The 20,773-nt window shown below is 45.2% G+C and overlaps 1 protein-coding gene across 1 annotated transcript in view; it reads left to right on the top strand.

Moving 5' to 3' along the window:
• LOC128562047 (ATP-binding cassette sub-family A member 17-like) overlaps window positions 1-20,773 on the top strand; it is a 150,105-nt gene that overhangs the window by 128,928 nt on the left and 404 nt on the right. Inside the window, exons 29-34 of the mRNA XM_053556652.1 lie at window positions 14,682-14,869; window positions 16,003-16,173; window positions 16,448-16,638; window positions 16,821-16,894; window positions 17,376-17,509; window positions 19,332-19,354. Of these exons, the coding sequence (XP_053412627.1) occupies window positions 14,682-14,869; window positions 16,003-16,173; window positions 16,448-16,638; window positions 16,821-16,894; window positions 17,376-17,509; window positions 19,332-19,354 (781 nt within the window). The remainder of the gene's footprint in view (window positions 1-14,681; window positions 14,870-16,002; window positions 16,174-16,447; window positions 16,639-16,820; window positions 16,895-17,375; window positions 17,510-19,331; window positions 19,355-20,773) is intronic.

The following is a 20,773-nucleotide window of genomic DNA, read 5'->3' on the forward strand; positions in this document are numbered from 1 at the left end:
AGATAAATAGATACCTCTGAATAAGATTGTAGATTTTTATCAGAGAAATGCAAATCAAAACTATCCTGAGATATCCTCTAACCCCAGTGAGAATGGCCCACACCACAGATTCTCAAAGCTGCAGATGCTGGCATGGATGTGGAGAGAAGGGAACACTTTTACATTGCTGATAGAACTGCAAACTAATACAACCTTTTTGGAAGGAAATATGGAGAATCCTCAAAGAACTCAAATTAGACCTCCCATTTAATCCTGCATTCCCATTACTAGGCATCTACCCAGAAGAAAAAATAATCGTTTTATCATAAGGACATTTGCACTAGACTGTTTGTCACAGCTCAATTTACAATTGCCAAATGTGGAAACAACCTAGGAATGGATTAACAAGCTATGGTATATGTATACCATGGAATACTATTCGGCCATTAAAAAGATGGGAACTTTACAACTTTTGTATTAACCTGGATGGAGATGGAACACATTCTTCTTAGTAAAGCATCACAAGAATGGAGAAATAAGAATCCAGTGTACTCAATTCTAATATGAAGGCAATAGATGAACTAATACAAGGAGTAGGGTAGGGGAATGAGGGAGCGAGAAGAGGAGAGGAGGGAGGGGAATGGGGGTCATGGTGTATGGCATATCTCTTGGGTGTGGGACACAATTATAAGAGGGATTTTATCTTTTGGGGTTTTTTTTAATAGAGACAGAGTCTCACTTTATCACCCTTGGTAGAGTGCTGTTGCATCACAGCTCACAGCAATCTCCAACTCCTGTGCTTAAGTGATTCTCCTGCCTCAGCCTCCTGAGTAGCTGGGACCACAGGCGCCCAACACAACACCCGGCTATTTTTTGTTGTTGTTGTTGCAGTTTGGCCAGGGCCGGGTTTGAACCCGCCACCCTCAGTATATGGGGCCTGCGCCTTACCAGCTGAGCCACAGGCGCCGCCCAAGGGACTTTATCTAACAAATGCTATCAGTGTAACCTAATTCTTTGTACCCTCAATGAATACCAAACAATAAAAAAAAAAAACATTAAGTAGAGAAAACAGTAAAGAAAAAAATAGATTTGTAGATTTAAATTCTAATATATCAGTAATTACATTAGATATAAATGGAATAAAAACTCTAATCAATAGATTAAAATTATCAGATAAGATCTGGGAATGATGGCTCACACCAGTTTGAGAGGCCAAAATGGGAAGATTGCTTGAAGCCAGGAATTCAAGACCATCCTAGGTAACATAGTAATGACTCTGTCTCTACAAAAAATAAATTAGCTGGGTGTGGTGGTGGATGCCTGTAGTTCTAGCTACTCAGGAAGACTAAGGCAGGAGGATTCCTTGAGCCCAGGAGTTTAGGGGTTACTGTAAGCTATAATCATCCCACTGTACTCCAGCCTGGGTAACAGAGCAAGACCCCATTTCTAAAAAAATAAATAAATAAAATTATCAGAAAGGATACTCAAAAGATTAAACATAGACCTGGGGGGATGGATTAAAGATGGCGGCCGAGTAACAACTTCCCTGCAACTGGGAACAGCGAGTCTGGGGAGATAAGACTCCAGGCATCTCTGGCCGGTGGGATCTGCCTAAATCATCCCTTTGAGTACACAGGGAGCCAGCAAGGGACTTCTGGACCCTAAGAGGAGGACAAAAACAGTGGCAAACTGGCAAGTGGTTGCATGTGTTCGATCAACCTAATCACGCCAACAACCGTAAGTACAAGCAGCAGTGAGACTGCAAACCGGAAAGGCCTTACCTGTGAACTGTTTCGGTATTCTTGGACTTGGCACTCAGTTGAACTGCCTTGGGGAGAGCTTGAGCAGGAGTGTGGAGAACTTTGGGCATTGTCTGGGGCCCCAGACTGAGCCACTGAGCTGGGCACAGGAAGCCATTGTGAAAGAACTGCCCTGGCAAGCTCCGCCCTCAGGATCTCAGAGCAAGGATTGGGCAGGTCAAAGTAACCTTCTGACTGAGCAGCCTAAAGGCGAGGACTGAGCTGCCTTACAGCCTTAATCCTTAGGGGCAGAGTGAGACTGTTTTGGCACACTGCAGCCTTGGGCTGTTGCCCTGGGTAGAGTGCTGTGACGTCACAGCTCATAGCAACCTCAAACTCCTGGGCTTGGCGCCACCCAGACCTCCATAAGAGTTGTGCAGTGACCCCTGACGGGTGACCCACACCCACCGGGCCTCCACATTCCCTGACCAGGAACTGCGGGAGCCATGCAACCCTGCATCCTCCCTCCTGTGTTCTCCCAGCTTCCACACTAGCCCGCTCATCTGGACAGGGACTCTGGTAGCTGCGTGCCCTTTGGAGCCCTCCCTGCCTCTGCACAGAGCTCTTCTCCTGGCCAGAGACTGCTGGAGCCTTGGGATCTCTGTGCCAAAGTCACTGGGCGCCTGGCACTCCTAGAACCGTGTGCACCACCCCCAGCCCTGTTGCTGGATCCGGGTGTGTCACAAACCAGAGCTGCTTCCACAACCAGAACTCCCTAGCTAGAGCATCCCCAGAGGAACTACACAGGGTCACTCCCTACAAAGATCCAGCAACAATAGAGTGATCCCGCTGGGGTCTAATCTTGGAGAGACACCTCCCCAACTCTGAGGACAGCCAGAGGCAATGGTGAAAAACAATCATGAGGCGAAATCATCAGAAAAACTCTGGCAATATGAATAATCAGAGTAGATCAACTCCCCCAAAGATCAATGGGGCAGAAACAGCACAAGACCCCATGCACAAACAAATAGCTGAGATGTCAGAAATTGAATTCAGGATCTGGATAGCAAATAAGATCGAGTTAGAATTCCAAAAGTTATCTCAAGAATTCAACAGATTCAAAGACCAAATGACCAAAGATTTCAACACATTGAGACAAGAAGTTGCAGCCCTCAAAGATCTGAGAAACACAGTAGAATCCCTCACTAACAGAATGGAGCAAACAGAAGAAAGGATATCTGACATTGAAGACAAAGCTTTCGAATGCTCCCAAACCCTCAAAGAAGAAGAGAAATGGAGAGCAAAAACAGACCACTCTCTCAGAGAGCTCTCAGATAATTTGAAGAAAACCAATATTCGTCTTATAGGGATCCCCGAAAGTGACAAAGTGGCTTCACAAGGCACAGAGTCTCTTCTCCATGAGATTATGAAGGAGAACTTTCCAGACATGCCAAGAGATTCCGAAATTCAGATAGCAGACTGTTTCAGAACTCCAGCACGACTCAACCCAAATAAGACATCCCCCAGACACATCATAATCAATTTCACTAAAGTTAATATGAAGGAGAAAATTCTGAAAGCTGCCAGACGAAAGAAAACCATTACCTACAAGGGGAAGAATATCAGATAACTGCAGATCTCTCTGCTGAAACCTTTCAAGCTAGAAGAAGATGGTCATTGACTTTTAATCTCCTAAAACAAAATAACTTTCAACCCAGGATCCTGTACCCAGCTAAACTGAGCTTCATTTATGACGGACAAATTAAATACTTCAACGACATTCACATGTTGAAGAAATTTGCCACAACTAAACCAGCTCTCCAGGACATTCTTAGACCTATCCTCCATAAAGACCAGCGTAATTCTCCACCACAAAAGTAAACCCACCCAAAAATTTTTGATCAAATTCCAACTTCCACAGTCGCAAAAGGATTAAAAATGTCCACCGGTCTCTCGAAAGGCTTATCAATACTCTCAATTAATGTGAATGGTTTAAATTGTCCTCTAAAGAGGCATAGGTTGGCGGACTAGATACAAAAACTCAAGCCAGATATCTGCTGCATCCAAGAATCGCATCTTACATTAAAAGACAGATACAGACTCAAGGTGAAGGGATGGTCATCTATGTTCCAGGCAAATGGAAAGCAGAAAAAAGCAGGCGTTGCAATCCTGTTCGCAGACGCAATAGGCTTTAAACCAACCAAAATAATTAAGGATAAGGATGGACACTTCATATTTGTTAAAGGTAATACTCAATATGATGAGATCGCAATTATTAATATTTACGCGCCCAACCACAAGGCACCTCAGTTTATAAGAGAAACTCTAACAGACATGAGCAACTTGATTTACTCCAGTTCCATAGTAGTTGGAGATTTTAACACCCCTTTAGCAGTGCTGGATAGATCCTCCAAAAAGAAGCTAAGCAAAGAAATTTTAGATTTAAACTTAACCATTCAACATCTGGACTTAACAGACATCTACAGAACATTTCATCCCAAAAAAACTGAATACACATTCTTCTCATCAGCCCACAGAACATACTCCAAAATCGACCACATCCTAGGCCACAAATCTAACCTCAGCAAATTTAAAAAAATAGAAATTATTCCTTGCATCTTCTCAGACCATCATGGAATAAAAGTTGAACTCAATAACAACAGGAACCTGCATACCCATACAAAAACATGGAAGCTAAACAACCTTATGCTGAAGGATAGATGGGTTATAGACGAGATTAAGAAGGAAATCACCAAATTTTTGGAAAAAAACAACAATCAAGACACGAATTACCAGAACCTCTGGGATACTGCAAAGGCAGTCCTAAGAGGAAAATTTATAGCACTGCAAGCCTTCCTCAAGAAAATGGAAAGAGAGAAAGTGAATAACTTAATGGAACATCTCAAGCAACTGGAGAAAGAAGAACACTTCAACCCCAAACGCAGCAGAAGAAAAGAAATAACCAAAATCAGAGCAGAATTAAATGAAATTGAAAACAAAAGAATTATACAACAGATCAATAAACCCAAAAGCTGTTTTTTTGAAAAGATCAATAAAATAGATAAACCTTTGGCCAATCTAACCAGGAAAAAAAGAGTAAAATCTCTAATTTCATCAATCAGAAATGGTAATGATGAAATAACAACAGACCTCTCAGAAATTCAAAAAATCCTTAACGAATACTACAAGAAACTCTACTCTCACAAATGTGAAAATCTGAAAGAAATCGACCAATACCTGGAAGCATGCCACCTACCAAGACTTAGCCAGAATGAAGTGGAAATGTTGAACAGGCCTATATCAAGTTCTGAAATAGCATCAACTATACAAAATCTCCCTAAAAAGAAAAGCCCAGGACCAGATGGTTTTATGTCAGAATTCTACCAAACCTTTAAAGAAGAATTAGTATCTATACTACTAAACCTCTTCCAAAATATAGAAAAAAAAGGAATATTACCCAGCACATTCTACGAAGCGAACATCACCTTGATCCCTAAACCAGGGAAAGACCCAACAAGAAAAGAAAATTATAGACCAATATCACTAATGAATATTGATGCTAAAATACTCAATAAGATCCTAACAAATAGAATCCAACAACACATCAAAAAAAATATGCACCACGACCAAGTGGGATTTATCCCTGGGTCTCAAGGCTGGTTCAATATACGTAAATCTATAAATGTAATTCAACACACAAACAAACTTAAAAATAAAGACCATATGATTCTTTCAATTGATGCAGAAAAAGCTTTTGATAATATCCAGCATCCCTTCATGATCAGAGCACTTAAGAAAATTGGTATAGAAGGGACATTTCTGAAACTAATAGAGGCCATCTACAGCAAACCCACAGCCAATATCGTATTGAATGGAATTAAATTGAAATCATTTCCACTTAGATCAGGAACCAGGCAAGGTTGCCCATTGTCTCCTTTGTTCTTTAACATTGTAATGGAAGTTTTAGCCATTGCAATTAAGGAAGAAAAGGCGATCAAGGGTATCCACATAGGGTCAGAAGAGATCAAACTTTCACTCTTCGCAGATGATATGATCGTATATCTGGAAAACACTAGGGATTCTACTACAAAACTTTTAGAAGTGATCAAGGAATACAGCAATGTCTCAGGCTACAAAATCAACACCCATAAATCTGTAGCCTTTATATATACCAACAATAACCAAGCCGAAAAAACAGTCAAGGACTCTATTCCTTTCACAGTAGTGCCAAAGAAGATGAAATATTTGGGAGTATACCTAACAAAGGATGTGAAAGATCTCTACAAAGAGAACTATGAAACTCTAAGAAAAGAAATAGCCAAAGATGTTAACAGATGGAAAAACATACCATGCTCATGGCTGGGAAGAATCAACATTGTTAAAATGTCCATACTGCCCAAAGCAATATATAATTTTAATGCAATTCCTATTAAAGCTCCATTGTCATACTTTAAAGATCTTGAAAAAATAATACTTCGTTTTATATGGAATCAGAAAAAACCTTGAATAGCCAAAACATTACTGAGCAATAAAAACAAAGCAGGAGGAATCACGCTACCAGACCTGAGACTGTACTATAAATCCATAGTGATCAAAACAGCATGGTACTGGCACAAAAACAGAGAAGTAGATGTCGGGAACAGAATGGAGAACCAAGAGATGGATCCAGCTACTTACCGTTATTTCATCTTTGACAAGCCAATTAAAAACATTCAGTGGGGGGCGGCGCCTGTGGCTCAGTGAGTAGGGCGCCAGCCCCATATGCCGAGGGTGGCGGGTTCAAACCCAGCCCCGGCCAAACTGCAACCAAAAAATAGCTGGGCGTTGTGGCGGGCGCCTGTAGTCCCAGCTACTCGGGAGGCTGAGGCAGGAGAATCGCGTAAGCCCAAGAGTTAAGAGGTTGCTGTGAGCCGTGTGACGCCACGGCACTCTACCCGAGGGCGGTACAGTGAGACTCTGTCTCTATAAAAAAAAAAAAAAAAACATTCAGTGGGGAAAAGATTCCCTAGTTAACAAATGGTGCTGGGTAAACTGGCTGGCAACCTGTAGAAGATTGAAACTGGACCCACACCTTTCACCATTAACTAAGATAGACTCTCACTGGATAAAAGATTTAAACTTAAGATATGAAACTATAAAAATACTTGAAGAAAGTGCAGGGAAAACTCTTGAAGGAATCGGCCTGGGTGAATACTTTATGAGGAGGACTCCCCAGGCAATTGAAGCAGTATCAAAAATACACTACTGGTGGGCGGCGCCTGTGGCTCAGTTGGTAGGGCGCAGGCCCCATATACCGAGGGTGGCGGGTTCAAACCCCACCCCGGCCAAACTGCAACCAAAAAAAATAGCCAGGGGCGGCGCCTGTGGCTCAGTGAGTAGGGCACCAGCCCCATATGCCGAGGGTGGCGGGTTCAAACCCAGCCCCTGCCAAACTGCAAAATAAAAAAAATAGCCGGGCGTTGTGGCGGGCGCCTGTAGTCCCAGCTGCTTGGGAGGCTGAGGCAAGAGAATCGCTTGGGCCCAGGAGTTGGAGGTTGCTGTGAGCTGTGTGACACCACGGCACTCTACCCAAGGGCGCTACAGTGAGACTCTGTCTCTACAAAAAAAAAAAAGAATAGCCGGGTGTTGTGGCTGGCGCCTGTAGTCCCAGCTACTCAGGAGGCTGAGGCAAGAGAATCGCTTAAGCCCAGGAGTTGGAGGTTGCTGTGAGCTGTGTGAGGCCATGGCACTCTACCGAGGGCTATAAAGTGAGACTCTTGTCTCTACAAAAAAAAAATAATAAATTAAAAAAAAAAATACACTACTGGGACCTGATCAAACTAAAAAGCTTCTGCACAGGCAGTGAGTAAAGCAAGCAGACAGCCCTCAGAATGGGAGAAAATATTTGCAGGTTATACCTCCGATAAAGGTCTAATAACCAGAATCCACAGAGAACTCAAATGTATTAACAAGAAAAGAACATGTGACCCCATCTCAGGGTGGGCAAGGGACTTGAAGAGAAACTTCTCTAAAGAAGAGGGATGCACGATCTACAAACATATGAAAAAAAGCTCATCATCCTTAATCATCAGAGAAATGCAAATCAAAACTACTCTGAGATATCACCTAACCCCAGTAAGAGTAGCCCACATAACAAAATCCCAAAACCAGAAATGTTGGCGTGGATGTGGAGGAAAGGGCACACTTCTACACTGCTGGTGGGAATGCCCACTAATACATTCCTTCTGGAAGGATGTTTGGAGAATACTTAGAGACCTAAAAATAGACCTGCCATTCGATCCTATAATTCCTTTACTAGGTTTATACCCAGAAGACCAAAAGTCACAATATAACAAAGACATCTGTACCAGAATGTTTATTGCAGCCCAATTCATAATTGCTAAGTCATGGAAGAAGCCCAAGTGCCCATCGACCCACGAATGGACTAGCAAATTGTGGTACATGTACACCATGGAATACTATGCAGCCTTAAAGAAAGATGGAGACTTTACCTCTTTCATGTTTACGTGGATGGAGCTGGAACATATTCTTCTTAGCAATGTATCTCAGGAATGGAAGAAAAAGTATCCAATGTACTCAGCCCTACTATGAAGCTAAATTATAGCTTTCACATGAAGGCTATAACCCAACTATAGCACAAGACTATGGGGAAAGGGCCAAGGAAGGGGAAGGGAGGGGGGAGGTTTTGGTGGAGGGAGGGTAATGGGTGGGGCCACATCTATGGTGCATTTTAGAATGGGTACAGGCGATTGCACTAATGTACACAGCTATGATTTAACAATAAAAAAAAATTAAAAAAAAAAAGATTAAACATAGACCTAGCAATTCTGCTCCTAGTGTGTACCCCAAAGAACTGAAACCTATATCCACACAGAAACCTGTATGAGAATATTCATGGAAGCATTATTCATAAGCCAAAAGTGGATATGACCCAAATGTCAATCAACAGGTGAATGGATAAACAGAATGTGGACCTGCCATATAATGGAATATTATTCAGTTATAAAAGACAATGAAGCTCTGACACATGCTACAATGTGGATGAACGTAAAAAAAATTATGCTCAGTAAAAGAAGCCAGACACAAAACACCATAAAGATCTGACAGTTAAGTTTGTGAACTTGCCACCATTGTGCTTATGTTGGCAGAACTTTACAAACAGCTCAGTAAGATTTCATGACCTTGGTATGTCTGTGTCTCACAGATGTGTTCATGTCAATGTGTAGCATGTCTTGCTGAGTGGCTTCATTATTGTTATGTGGTTTTGTGTGATGTCATGAGATGTCAGGGCTTAATTACAGCAATGAACAAATACTAAATTTCTTATTAAACTTGGCAAGAGTGGAAGTAAAATCAGGGACATGTGAGTCCAAGTTTATGGGGATAATGCCATGAAGAAAACGGCAGTGTGGCCAGGCGCTGTGGCTTACACCTGTAATCCCAGCACTCTGGGACGCCAAGGCAGGCGGATAGCCTGAGCTCACAAGTTCGAGGCCAGCCTGAGTTAGAGCGAGACTCCATCTCTAAAAGTAGCCAGGCGTTATGGCAGATACTGTTAGTCCCAACTACTCTGGAGGCTGAGGCAAGAGAATTACTTGAGCCCAGGAGTTTGAAGTTGCTGTGAGCCATGATACCATAGCACTCTATGGGGGGGTGACAAAGTGAGACTCTGTCTCAAAAAAAAAAAAAAAAAAGAAAGAAAAGAAAAGAGAATGGATTAAACATTTTTGTGAGGGGAGAAAAAGCATCACTGATGAAGAGAGGTCAGGGTGGCCAGTAATGAGCAGAATTGATGAAAACATTGCAAAACTTCATCTAATTGTGGATGAAAATCATTGGCTGATGGTGAGAAGGATAGAAGACCAAGTAAACATTGATAAAGGAAAATCTTAACTGAAAATCTTGGCATGGGAAAGGCGTATGCAAAAATGGTCCCAAAGGAACTCACTGTCTGTGAGGGAGTTTTTAGCCAGTAAACAAATAACTATATTGGGAGACCCTCACTACTCACCTGAACTGGCTTCCAGTGACTTCTTTTTTTACCAGATGATAAAGGAAATCTTGAAGATATATATTTTTGGGGGGGGAGTGGGGGTCCATTGAGGCATTTTATTTTTAAGTATGTATTACATCCCTAAAACAAGAATCCCAGGATTTTCCCTGCTGTGTGTTTTCTTCTTGCTCCTTCCTGGTCCATGATGCCAGCTGAAGTTGTCAGTACAATGAAACCAAACTGGCAAGATGAAAGCAGATTATTCTGCCATTTTTCTAGATCTTTGAGTTGCACATCAAATTTGAGGCTGATCACTTCACACTTGTTTAACCTGCCTGCGAGGTTCACAACAATTTTCCCAGTTCTGTGATCATCAATGATTTCAAATTCGGCAATGTAACCATGCTTCATCATCACAGTTAGAAACTAGACAGTGACTTCGGAGCACAGCCTTATAAGTACCTGATGCTTGCCTCTCTTTTTGGCACTGTTGATGTTCTTAAGAGCATCAGCCAAGAAATTCATATGCACCATTATAGCGGCACAGAAAGATGGCAGAAAGAGCCTTGAAGACATTTTTGATGACATTCAGGACATCAAGGGTAATATGACAACAGCTCTGATGGCCCTGCTGGGAAAAAAGTTCCAAAATTGCTTTGAAGGGTGGCATCAGTGTGTAGCTTCCCAAGGGGAGTATTTCAAAGGTGACCATAGCAATATTCAGCAATGAAGTACGTAGCACTTTTTCTAGGATGAGTTTGCAAACTTAATCATTCATCCTTGTTATATGATTCCATTTATATGAAATGCCCAGGCAAACTCAGTATGTAAATTAGTTACATAATTTACAGGGCCTGGGGTATTAAGGGAGCGAGGGCCTGGGGTATTAAGGGAAATGGGGAGTGACTGCTTATGGGTATAAGTTTCTTTTTGGGGTGATGAAATGTTCTAAAATTGATTGTGATGACAGATGCGGAGCTCTGGATATGCTAAACACCTTTGAATTGTACTTAGTAATGGATGAATTATATAGTATGTGAATTGTATCTTAATACAATTATTATAAAAACAAAAGGAAGGAAAGGAGGGAGGGGAAGGAGGGAAAAGAAAAAGGAACAAGGACAAGTGGTCCAGGCCAGACCCTCCATCTGGCCTCATTGTCATTAGCCACTCATTCAACAGACATTAGCTGTGGCTCATACAGAAGGTAGGAACGCTAGTCCATAAACTCAAATGATAAGAAATGTTTGTTTGTTATTATTTCATCTGCCTGCAAGGCCCTAATCCTGCCCAAGTGGTGAAATATTGGATTTCAGTCTTTCTGGAACCAATGTGCACCCAGCAGTTTGTGAAACTTCAGAGTTGGGGAGACGGAATTTAATTAATTAATTAATTAATTTTTATTTTTATTTTTGGGACAGAGTCTCATGTTGTCACTCTTGGCAGAGTGCCATAGCATCATAGCCCACAGCAACCTCAAACTCCGGGGCTCAAGCGATTCTCTTGCCTCAGCCTCCCAAGTAGCTGGGACTACAGGTGCCCGCCACAATGCCCAGCTGTTTTTAGAGACGAGGTCTCACTCTTGCTCAGGCTGGTATCAAACCTGTGAGCTCAGGGCAATCCACCTGTCTTGGCCTCTCAGAGTGCTAGGATTACAGGAATGAGCCACCGTGCCCAGCCCAGAATTTAATATATATAACTTGTTTTCTCTGTTTCTTCCTAGAAATCTCACATGAACTAATCCCATCAACAAATGCTAATAAAGTTGCCTCCTTGCTCTCTTCCTTTGCAAACCTGCTCACTGCCCTTTGTATGGAATTTTTAGGCATACTTCTCATTCTTATCAGAATTTGCCGATTTTCCAGAAATCAGTAGCACCTTCTGAAAGTCCCTGTTGCATTTCTGTCAATCATCACTCTCTGCTTCAGACTTACTTGGCCCCAAGGTGGAGTTATCATTGGTCCATGTTATTGTACACTGTTATGGTCCACTGTATGGTGTACAGGGCTGTTTGGCTACTCCAGATATGCCACATTAGGCAGTAGGATTCTCTCTCTCTCTCCCTCCTTCCCTCCCTCCTTGTTTCACATAGTCTTACTCTGTTGTCCAAGGTAGAATGCCATGGCCTCAGCCTAGCTCACTGGAACCTCAGACTCCTGGGCTCAAGTGATCCTCCTGCCTCAGCCTGGCATTCCAGGAACATGCCACCACACTTCACTAATTTTTCTATTTTTACTAGACTTAAGGTCTTGCTCTTGCTAAGGCTGGTCTCCAACTCGTGAGCTCAAGTGACCTCTTGCCTTGGTCTCCCAGAGTACCGGGTTATAGATGTGAGCTACTGTGCCTGGCCTTTTCATTTTCTTTAAGTCAAATTGCAGCAGGATTAGTGTGGTGGTTCGTACCATTTTCAAACCTTCTATCCCAAAATGATTCAAGAAATAGAAAACTTAGCTGAGTGCAGTGGCTTACACCTATATTCCAAGCACTCTGGGAGGCCAAGGCAGGAAGATCTCAAGAGCTCAGTAGTTCAAGACCAGCCTAAGTACGAGTGGGACCCCGTCTCTGTTAAAGATAGAAAAATTAGCCAAGTGTTGTGGTGGGTCCCTGTAGTCCTACTTACTTAGGAGACTGAGGCAGGAAGACCCCCTGAACCAAGGAGTTTGAGGTTACTGTGAGCTAGGCTGATGCCAGGCTCTCCAGCCTGGGCAACAGAGTGAGAGTCTGTCAAAAAAAAAAAAAAAGAAAAGAAAAGAAAAAGAAAGAAGGAAGGAATGAGGGAGGGAGAGAGAGGAGAGAAGAGGAGAGGAACAGAAAACTTGTATAGACCAAAACTGGAAGAAAAATTGAAATGATGGTTGAAGATGCGTTAATTCTTAAAAGACTCTAAACTGAAAAGGACTGGTAGGTGAGCCACAACCAAGGTAAAATAGGTCATTTACTTCTCATATAACTCATTCCAAGCATGGCAGAAGGCAGATGGCACCCAAATCATAAGTGATAGCAAAAGGAGACAAGGGCAGCACCCAGAAAACAATATCCTCAATAAGATGTCAACAGTGCACAGTACCAGTATTTGAATGCATAAAAAGTAAGATCAAGTCAAGTTCATTCCAGAAATGTACTCACAGTAATAAAATCCGCCGTTATAAATCATTACCTTCATAGGTTAAAGGATTCCTCAATTTTTAAAAATTCTTAGCAAATTAGGAACAGAAAAAAACATTAAGTTAAAATAACTTTATAAATGCAGTCTACTAGAAATCTTCATATTTAACAGCAACATATTTGAGGACTCCTTATTCAAGTCATTTGTGTCTTCTCAGCAGTTCCCTCAGGCTGGGGACATCTGTCTTTAGGAGAAGCCCCACTCTGGGAGCCAAACCCTGCCCTTAGTTGTGTGAGGTCTCTGCTGATAGTCACCTCTCTTCCTTCTTCGCAGACACTCCAGGTGGCTTTCTGTTCTGCACCTTGTCACATCCTTCCCACCTTCCACACCCGGGCTATCCATGCTAGTTGAATGGGGAGAAGAGAAGGGGAGTAAATAGGAGGGAAAAAACATTGGTTACTTTTCATAAATGGCAGCTAGGAGCACATGAATATGAGCACAAACCAAGGCACTTGGCTGCAAGATTATAATAGCAAAAACATGGAAAGAACTCAAATATGCCCAATTTTTTTAAACAACCAAATAAAATCTAGAAACTTTCCCTCAGCAGCTAAACTGAGTGGGGGTCGGTTTGTATTTACTGACCTAGGAAGATCTTTAAGATATAAGGTTGAGGGCGGCGCCTGTGGCTCAGTGAGTAGGGCGCCGGCCCCATATACCGAGGGTGGCAGGTTCACACCCAGCCCCGGCCAAACTGCAACAAAAAAAAATAGCTGGGCATTGTGGCGGGCGCCTGTAGTCCCAGCTGCTCCGGAGGCTGAGGCAAGAGAATCACGTAAGCCCAAGAGCTGGAGGTTGCTGTGAGCCATGTGACGCCACGGCACTCTACCAAGGGCAGTAAAGTGAGACTCTGTCTCTATAAAAAAAAAAAAAAAAGATATAAGGTTGAGGTTCGGTGCCTGTGGCTCAAGTGGCTAAGGTGCCAGCCACATACACCTGAGCTGGCCGGTTCGAATCCAGCCCAGGCCCACCAAACAACAACGATGACTGCAACCAAAAAATAGCCAGGCGTTGTGGTGGGTGCCTGTGGTCCCAGCTACTTCAGAGGTAGAGGGAGAAGACTCGCTTGAGCCCAGGAGTTGGAGGTTGCTGTGAGATGTGATGCCACGGCATTCTAACCCAGGGGGACAGCCTGAGGCTCTGTCTCAAAAACAAAAACAACAACCACAAAAAAAAAAAACATATAAGGTTGAGTTAGAAAGCACATTACCAAGTAGATACAGGATGATACTGCTGAACAAAAACTACACACAGTCAGCCCTGGGCAGGGAGCACAGGTCTGCGTGGGAGCCTGACCACTGGGCCTGGGGCAGGCCTGCAGTAGTGACTCCAGTAGCATTTGTATGAATATTTTACAAGGAAAGTCTATTTACAGATTACAAGTCTAGTAGAAAATATTTCTAAAAGGGAAAAGAAATAAAGCAAATCTTTTCTATCAATGGCAGATTATACTTTAGAATAACCATGAAGGCGTTAGGTGCTGAGGCTTCATAGCAGGTGGGCAGGAGGACAAGCCATGTAAGCTCTCACTCCACATGTACCCTCCAGAAATGTCCTGTTCACAGCCGCCACCATCCAGACCTGTGTCCCAGGCTTCCTTATGTGATTATAATCCCACTCATGGTCCCTTCGTGGTATACATGTCTATTCACCTGGCAAACATGGATATTGACAAGACAGAGACAGGAGCCTGGAGCAAGGCCTGCAAGGTGTCCAGGTCCTACCTAATTGGAGTCTGATGACCCTGGTAGGAGGAAGCTTCCCTTTGACAAGCCTCCTTCTCTGGACTGTGTTCTAACCTCAGGTGCGGCAGTGGATTGGTTACTGTCCTCAGTTTGGTGGTCTGCTGAATTTCATGACAGGCCGTGAGATGCTCATAATGTATGCCCGGATCCGGGGCATCCCTGAGCGCCATATTAGTGCTTGTGTGGACCAGATTCTTGAGGATCTAGTCATGGACATGTATGCTGATAAGCTGGTAAAGACCTACAGGTAAGATCTGGGACTTTCCTCAACCCCCAGTTATAGGATAAGCCCCAGTTCTTCTCAGTGCTGGCGCACAGGCTGTCAGCTTTGGGCACTGGGCAGCTGTGCAGGTGATGGGGTGGTCTCCATTTCCTGTAGGCAACTGACATGGGTAAGGACAGACTAATGGCACCACCAGTGTTACTGTCCTGACAGGATGAGGACAGACCTTCTTGACACTTCGTGAAGGGCTTTCTATATTAGGTTTGCATTTTAAACCCACAGTTACTACATTGCACTGTGTCTGGAGCATCTGAATTGCTGATGTTCTGCTGAGGAGCCTGAGGCATTCCTCAGGCCTCTGTTGCCAGTGATAGAAACCCAACTCTAAGCAGCTTAAAGCAAGGCCACGTGCTGTTGGTACCAAGGACTCCCTTCCCCCTGTGCGCAGCGCCCCTGGAGGTGTATGGCGGTACTGCAACCCAGTCCAGAAATGAGCTGACGTCTGGCTCAGTGGGCCCAAGGATCAGATGATAATGTACTTAACTCGTCCCTCTCTGTTTCTCTGTTGGCACCAGAATTTCATGTTCCCTTGCTCCTTTTCAAGCTTAAGTGAGTTTACACTTGCAAATTTATAACAGTGTCTTTCTTTCTTTCTTTCTTTCTTTTTTTGTAGAGACAGTCTTACTTTATCGCCCTCGGTAGAGTACTGTGGCATCACATTGCTCACAGCAACCTCCAACTCCAGGGCTTAGGCGATTCTCTTGCCTCAGCTCCCGAGTAGGTTAACAGTGTCTTTCACATAGTAAATGCTACCTGTGTTAAAAATATATATATACAAAATGGTCCATTCCCTAACTCTCAGATAGAGGAGAAATGCTCCCCTCCCAGTATCCATAGAGATCCTCAAAGACTCATTGACCATGTGCTCACCTTGGGATGATCCTTGTGTCCAGGGGAATGTTTTATCCTTTGAGTGGACGACCCAAGTCACACACAGCCTTGGGTGAAAGCAGTGGGGCCACATTTCTGAAAGCTTTGTGAGGGATGTCAGAGCATTTCCTGAATAATGGAGGAGAGAGGGGTGGGTGTTGAAACAGCCAGGTTCACTGCTGGAGACTGGTGATTGCCATTCCCTGGGTCTTTTCCCTCTGCCCCAGTGGTGGTAACAAACGGAAGCTGAGCACTGGCATTGCCCTGATTGGAGAGCCTGCAGTCATCTTCCTGGATGAGCCATCCACTGGCATGGACCCTGTGGCCAGGCGCCTGCTCTGGAATGCTGTGGCCCGGGCCCGTGAGTCTGGCAAGGCCATTGTCATCACGTCCCACAGGTAGAACTTGGGTCTCTGTGGGTCAGTGGAAGAGCCAGAACTGGGACATGGGAGGGCTGGGTTGGCAGGGCCGAGCCACAGAAGGCTGTCAGCAGCTGGTGTGGACTCTGTGGGGAGATTCCCCCAGGCCCTGCATGTAGGCCACACTCTGAGCACAGGGACCAGGACCGCCCCAGCTGGGTGTCAAGACATTCTTGTCTGCACAAACCTTTGACACCCAGGGCAGGAGTCAGAGTCCCCTAACTCTGTCTCAGGCCTCCGTCCCTCTCCCCAGCATGGAAGAGTGTGAGGCCTTGTGCACCCGGCTGGCCATCATGGTGCAGGGGCAGTTCAAGTGCCTGGGTAGCACTCAGCACCTCAAGAGCAAGTTTGGCAGTGGCTACTCCCTGCGGGCCAAGGTCCAGAGTGAAGGGCAGCAGGAGGCGCTAGAGGAGTTCAAGGCTTTCGTGAACCTGACCTTCCCAGGTGTGTACCAGCCCTGGCAGCACCTACTGGGTGGGCCCTGGACCCCTGCCTAGCCCTCTCTGCCTCACCTTTGCCAAGTCCCATCTCCCTGAGCCCTGGGATGAGGGCCCTGGACCTGTGCTCCCAGGCTGCCCTCTCCTCCCCCCACCAGCCCTCACAAGAACAGTCTCTCCTTCATGCAGGCAGTGTCCTGGAAGATGAACACCAAGGGATGGTCCAATACCACCTGCCTGGCTGTGACCTCAGCTGGGCAAAGGTAGGCACAGGCTGACATGACTGTTTTCTGGGATAACTGTTATCCCAATTATTCCTCCTGCCCCAAGTATCACAGTACTCAGTGCTGTTGCCGTCCTCTGCTGTCCCTATGGCAGCCTTCATGGAGGTTTCACAGCACACGATGTGTGCTAAGAGAAAGAACCTAAGAGATCAGCTCTTCCCGCTTCTTCATTTCACAGAAAGAGGATGTTTACTTGTCCAGGGTCACACCATAAGCCAGGAATCCATCTAGGCCTTTGCCCTTCTGGCAGCATTCTCAACCCTAAGAACACAGACAGCTAAGTTTCACTGGACTGACTTCTTGGGAGGTGCTCTGGGGCAGCCTAAAGAGGGATAGATCTCATGGGATCCCTGTCACAATCCCAGAGGCCAGCTCATATTTTACCCTCTGCACCCTTTCTTCTCCCTGCGTCCATTGTCTATGGCAGAACCTGTCACTGCAGCATCCTCCCTTCCCACAGGTGTTTGGCATTCTGGAGCAAGCCAAGAATAAGTACAGGTTGGACGACTACTCAGTCAGCCAGGTCTCCCTGGAAGACATCTTCCTGAGTTTTGCCTGCCCTGTGCCTGTTGTCCAAGGAGAAGACCAACAAGGGCAAGCAGAGGGAACAGGCCCCTCATCACCTTCCATTCCTCCCTCCCGGCCTCCCTCAGAGCCTGTCCTGCCGTTATAAAGATATCCTAGTACCATGTTAGCCCAGGTGTGCATGGACTGCTATGAGGTGCAAAGGATCCAGAGGCAGCTTGCTACCCAGCAAGCTCTTTCTCAGATTGCATGGAGAAGAGTAAGGCCCATTGCTCAGAGACCTGATGGAGAATCCCAGTGCTTTTCAGTAGAAAGGGATGCCCTCCAAGTCCCACCTGGGTGACCTATTGTCTCACTGAGACCTGGCTATGGAAGTAGCCTCAGAGGAACACCTTGCATGTGTTCAAAGCCACCTCTCAAAGGGCAGTGGCTGGGGTAGAGAGTGACCACAGTAGTAACTATAACCCTGCCTGATGCTGGCTCTTTGCTCAGGTCTCTGCACACACCATGTCAATTGACCTTACCACCCTTAGGCCCAGGCTCAAGGGGCCTAAGGACAAGATGGATACATGGGGGTATACACACATGTGTACCCAGATCCCTTGGCAACAAGATGGAACCAGAAATGAGATAAAAGAGGGGCAACCACAGACGAGGGCTGGGGCTAGCTCCCTGCATGACCCCACATTCAGGAGTGGAGCCTTAGAGAGACCATGGACTCTAACCTGAACCTGGTCTCCCAGGTTAATGACACTGTTTTTCTGAAAGTGGGAGGAAGGAACATACTGATCAGTTGGCCAACCTAAGACACAATTTTTCAATATTTAAATATTTTGATTTGTGGACCTTCATTCTCTTCCCTGGCTCCTGCAAATGTTAGGGGTAGGCCTGCATGATCTTACATCAACCCATCAAGTGGAAATTCATTACCCTACTTCCCAGAGGTATAAACTGGCACTTAGAGGTATTCTGCCATATTACATAGTTAGCAGACAGTAACACCAAGATTCAATTCAGGCGTCGCCAACCAGCAACATCAGCATCATCTGAAAATTTGTTAGAAATGTATACTCTTGCTGAGGCACGGTGGCACATGCCTATAATCCTAGCACTCTGGGCGGCCAAGGCAGGTGGACTGCTTGAGCTCAGGAGTTTAAGACCAGCCTGAACAAGAGTTAGACCCCGTCTCTACTAAAAATAGAAAAATTAGCCCAGCATGGTGGGGAGTGCCTATGGTCCCAGCTACTTGGGAGGCTGAGACAAGAGGATTGCTTGAGCCCAGGAGTTTGAGGTTGCTGTGAGCTATGATGCTACAGCACTCTAACCTGGGTGACAGGGTGAGACTCTGTCTCAAAAAAAAAGAGAGAGAGAGAGAGAAGAAAGAAAGAAAGGAAAAGAAATGTATGCTCTTGCCCATGCCAAGCTTGTTAGGTCAGAAGCTCTTGGGGCAGGGCCTGTCAATCCATGCTGTACCAAGTCCCTTAGTGGGTACTTCTCATGAAGCTCAGGTATAAGGACCACTGAAGTGAGGCCCTATGTGCTCTAGACCCTCAGGTGGTCCAGATGCAGGTAGATGCAGCTGTGTACCTCTTTCGTGTGGATGCTCACCTTTCCTCTACATGTGCTCCATCAAATAAGCTTTTCTTTGTTGAGGTGACCCTGCCTCTTGCCAAGGGCCCCTCAGCTCTCCTTTGGGTAGTGCAGATGCTGTTCTCCACCCCTCTCAGCCACAATTCAGGAACACTTCTCATGGCCCCACCCAAAACATACTAAGGGCACACCTCTGGTCAACCTAGATGGAACTTCATGATGTCCCTGCTCCCTGGGGCTTTACCCACCCTCACATCTGGATCTGCTCATTCCTCCATTGACCCCTCTGCTTCCTCTGAAGGCTCATCTATCCCTCTCTGAATGGTGAGATTCCTCGGCTCCCAACTGACTTCACTTTTCTTTAATTCACTCTGCACACCACCACCAATGATTTCTTTTGCAGTTTTTGGCTGGGGCTGGGTTTGAACTCACCACCTACGGCATATCACCAATGATTCTTTTTCTCATTCGCTCCAGGCCTTCAACTGATAACCTTTTCCCACAGTGAACTTACCTGAGCTTTCAACAATCTAAACTTTTCCAATGAGTTCTCTTGCCCAATGGGAGATGGGCTGATCTGATACCCTGGAGGAATGAGGGGCTCATTGCTCCAGGCAGGCACAGCTGCAGCATAACCTACAGCTACAGCTAAGAGAACACCTTTTCCTGAACAATAAGAAGTTTACCTCGGGCGGTGCCTGTGGCTCAGTGAGTAGGGCATTGGCCCCGTATACCAAGGGTGGCGGGTTCAAACCCAACCCGGCCAGGCCAAACTGCAACAACAAAAAATAGCCAGGCACTGTGGCAGGCGCCTGTAGTCCTAGCTACTCCGGAGGCTGAGGCAAGAGAATCATCTAAGCCCAGGAGTTGTAGGTTGCTGTGAGCTGTGTGATGCCACAGCACTTCTACTGAGGTCGATAAAAGTGAGACTGTCTCTACAAAAAAAAAAAAAAAAAAGTTTACCTCTGAATAAGCAAAAGAGAGTGACTGAGACACAAAGAACAAAATAGAGTTAAAAGACAATGTAGGGACTTTGAGGAATCAGGGACGCTGTTACTAATTCTATCACATAGCGTCATAGGGGAGCAAGAGCAATGAACGTGGCTGATTTGCTCATTGTTGGATTTAGTTTATTAATCCCTTCAAGGTAGGGGCAAAATGTGACCAAAAGTTAATACTGAAAGTGCACTTGTGGCTCAGTGGGTAGGGCGCCAGCCCCGTATATCGAGGGTGGCAGGTTCGAACCCGACCCCGGCCAGCTAAAACAGCAACAACTGCGAAAAAAAAAACTTCTGGGCGGCGCCTGTGGCTCATGGGAGGGCGCTGGCCCCATATACCGAGGGTGGCGGGTTCAAACCCAGCCCCAGCCAAACCGCAACAGATAAATAGCCGGGTGCCTATTGTGGCGGGCGCCTGTAGTCCCAGCTACTCCGGAGGCTGAGACGAGAGAATCGCCTAAGCTCAGGAGTTGGAGGTTGCCGTGAGTAGTGTGATGCAGGGGGCGATAAAGTGAGACTCAGTCTCTACAAAAAAGAAGAAGAAGAAAGAAAAAGAAAGTGCACAAGTGCACCTCTGCCATGGGGGAGATCAGGAACAAAGTAACATAGGGGTGGGGAAGAGGACAAAGTAACAAATTGGGAAACAGTAACCCATGGGAACAAGGTGTGGCAAAGGATGAGAAATCTGAGGAGCCTATTGTGAACTACTCTCCTTCCGCCCCCAAACCATGGGTCTCCACCAAAG

Source organism: Nycticebus coucang, chromosome 12 (genome assembly GCF_027406575.1).
Source record: "Nycticebus coucang isolate mNycCou1 chromosome 12, mNycCou1.pri, whole genome shotgun sequence".
NCBI classification, from domain to species: domain Eukaryota; kingdom Metazoa; phylum Chordata; class Mammalia; order Primates; family Lorisidae; genus Nycticebus; species Nycticebus coucang.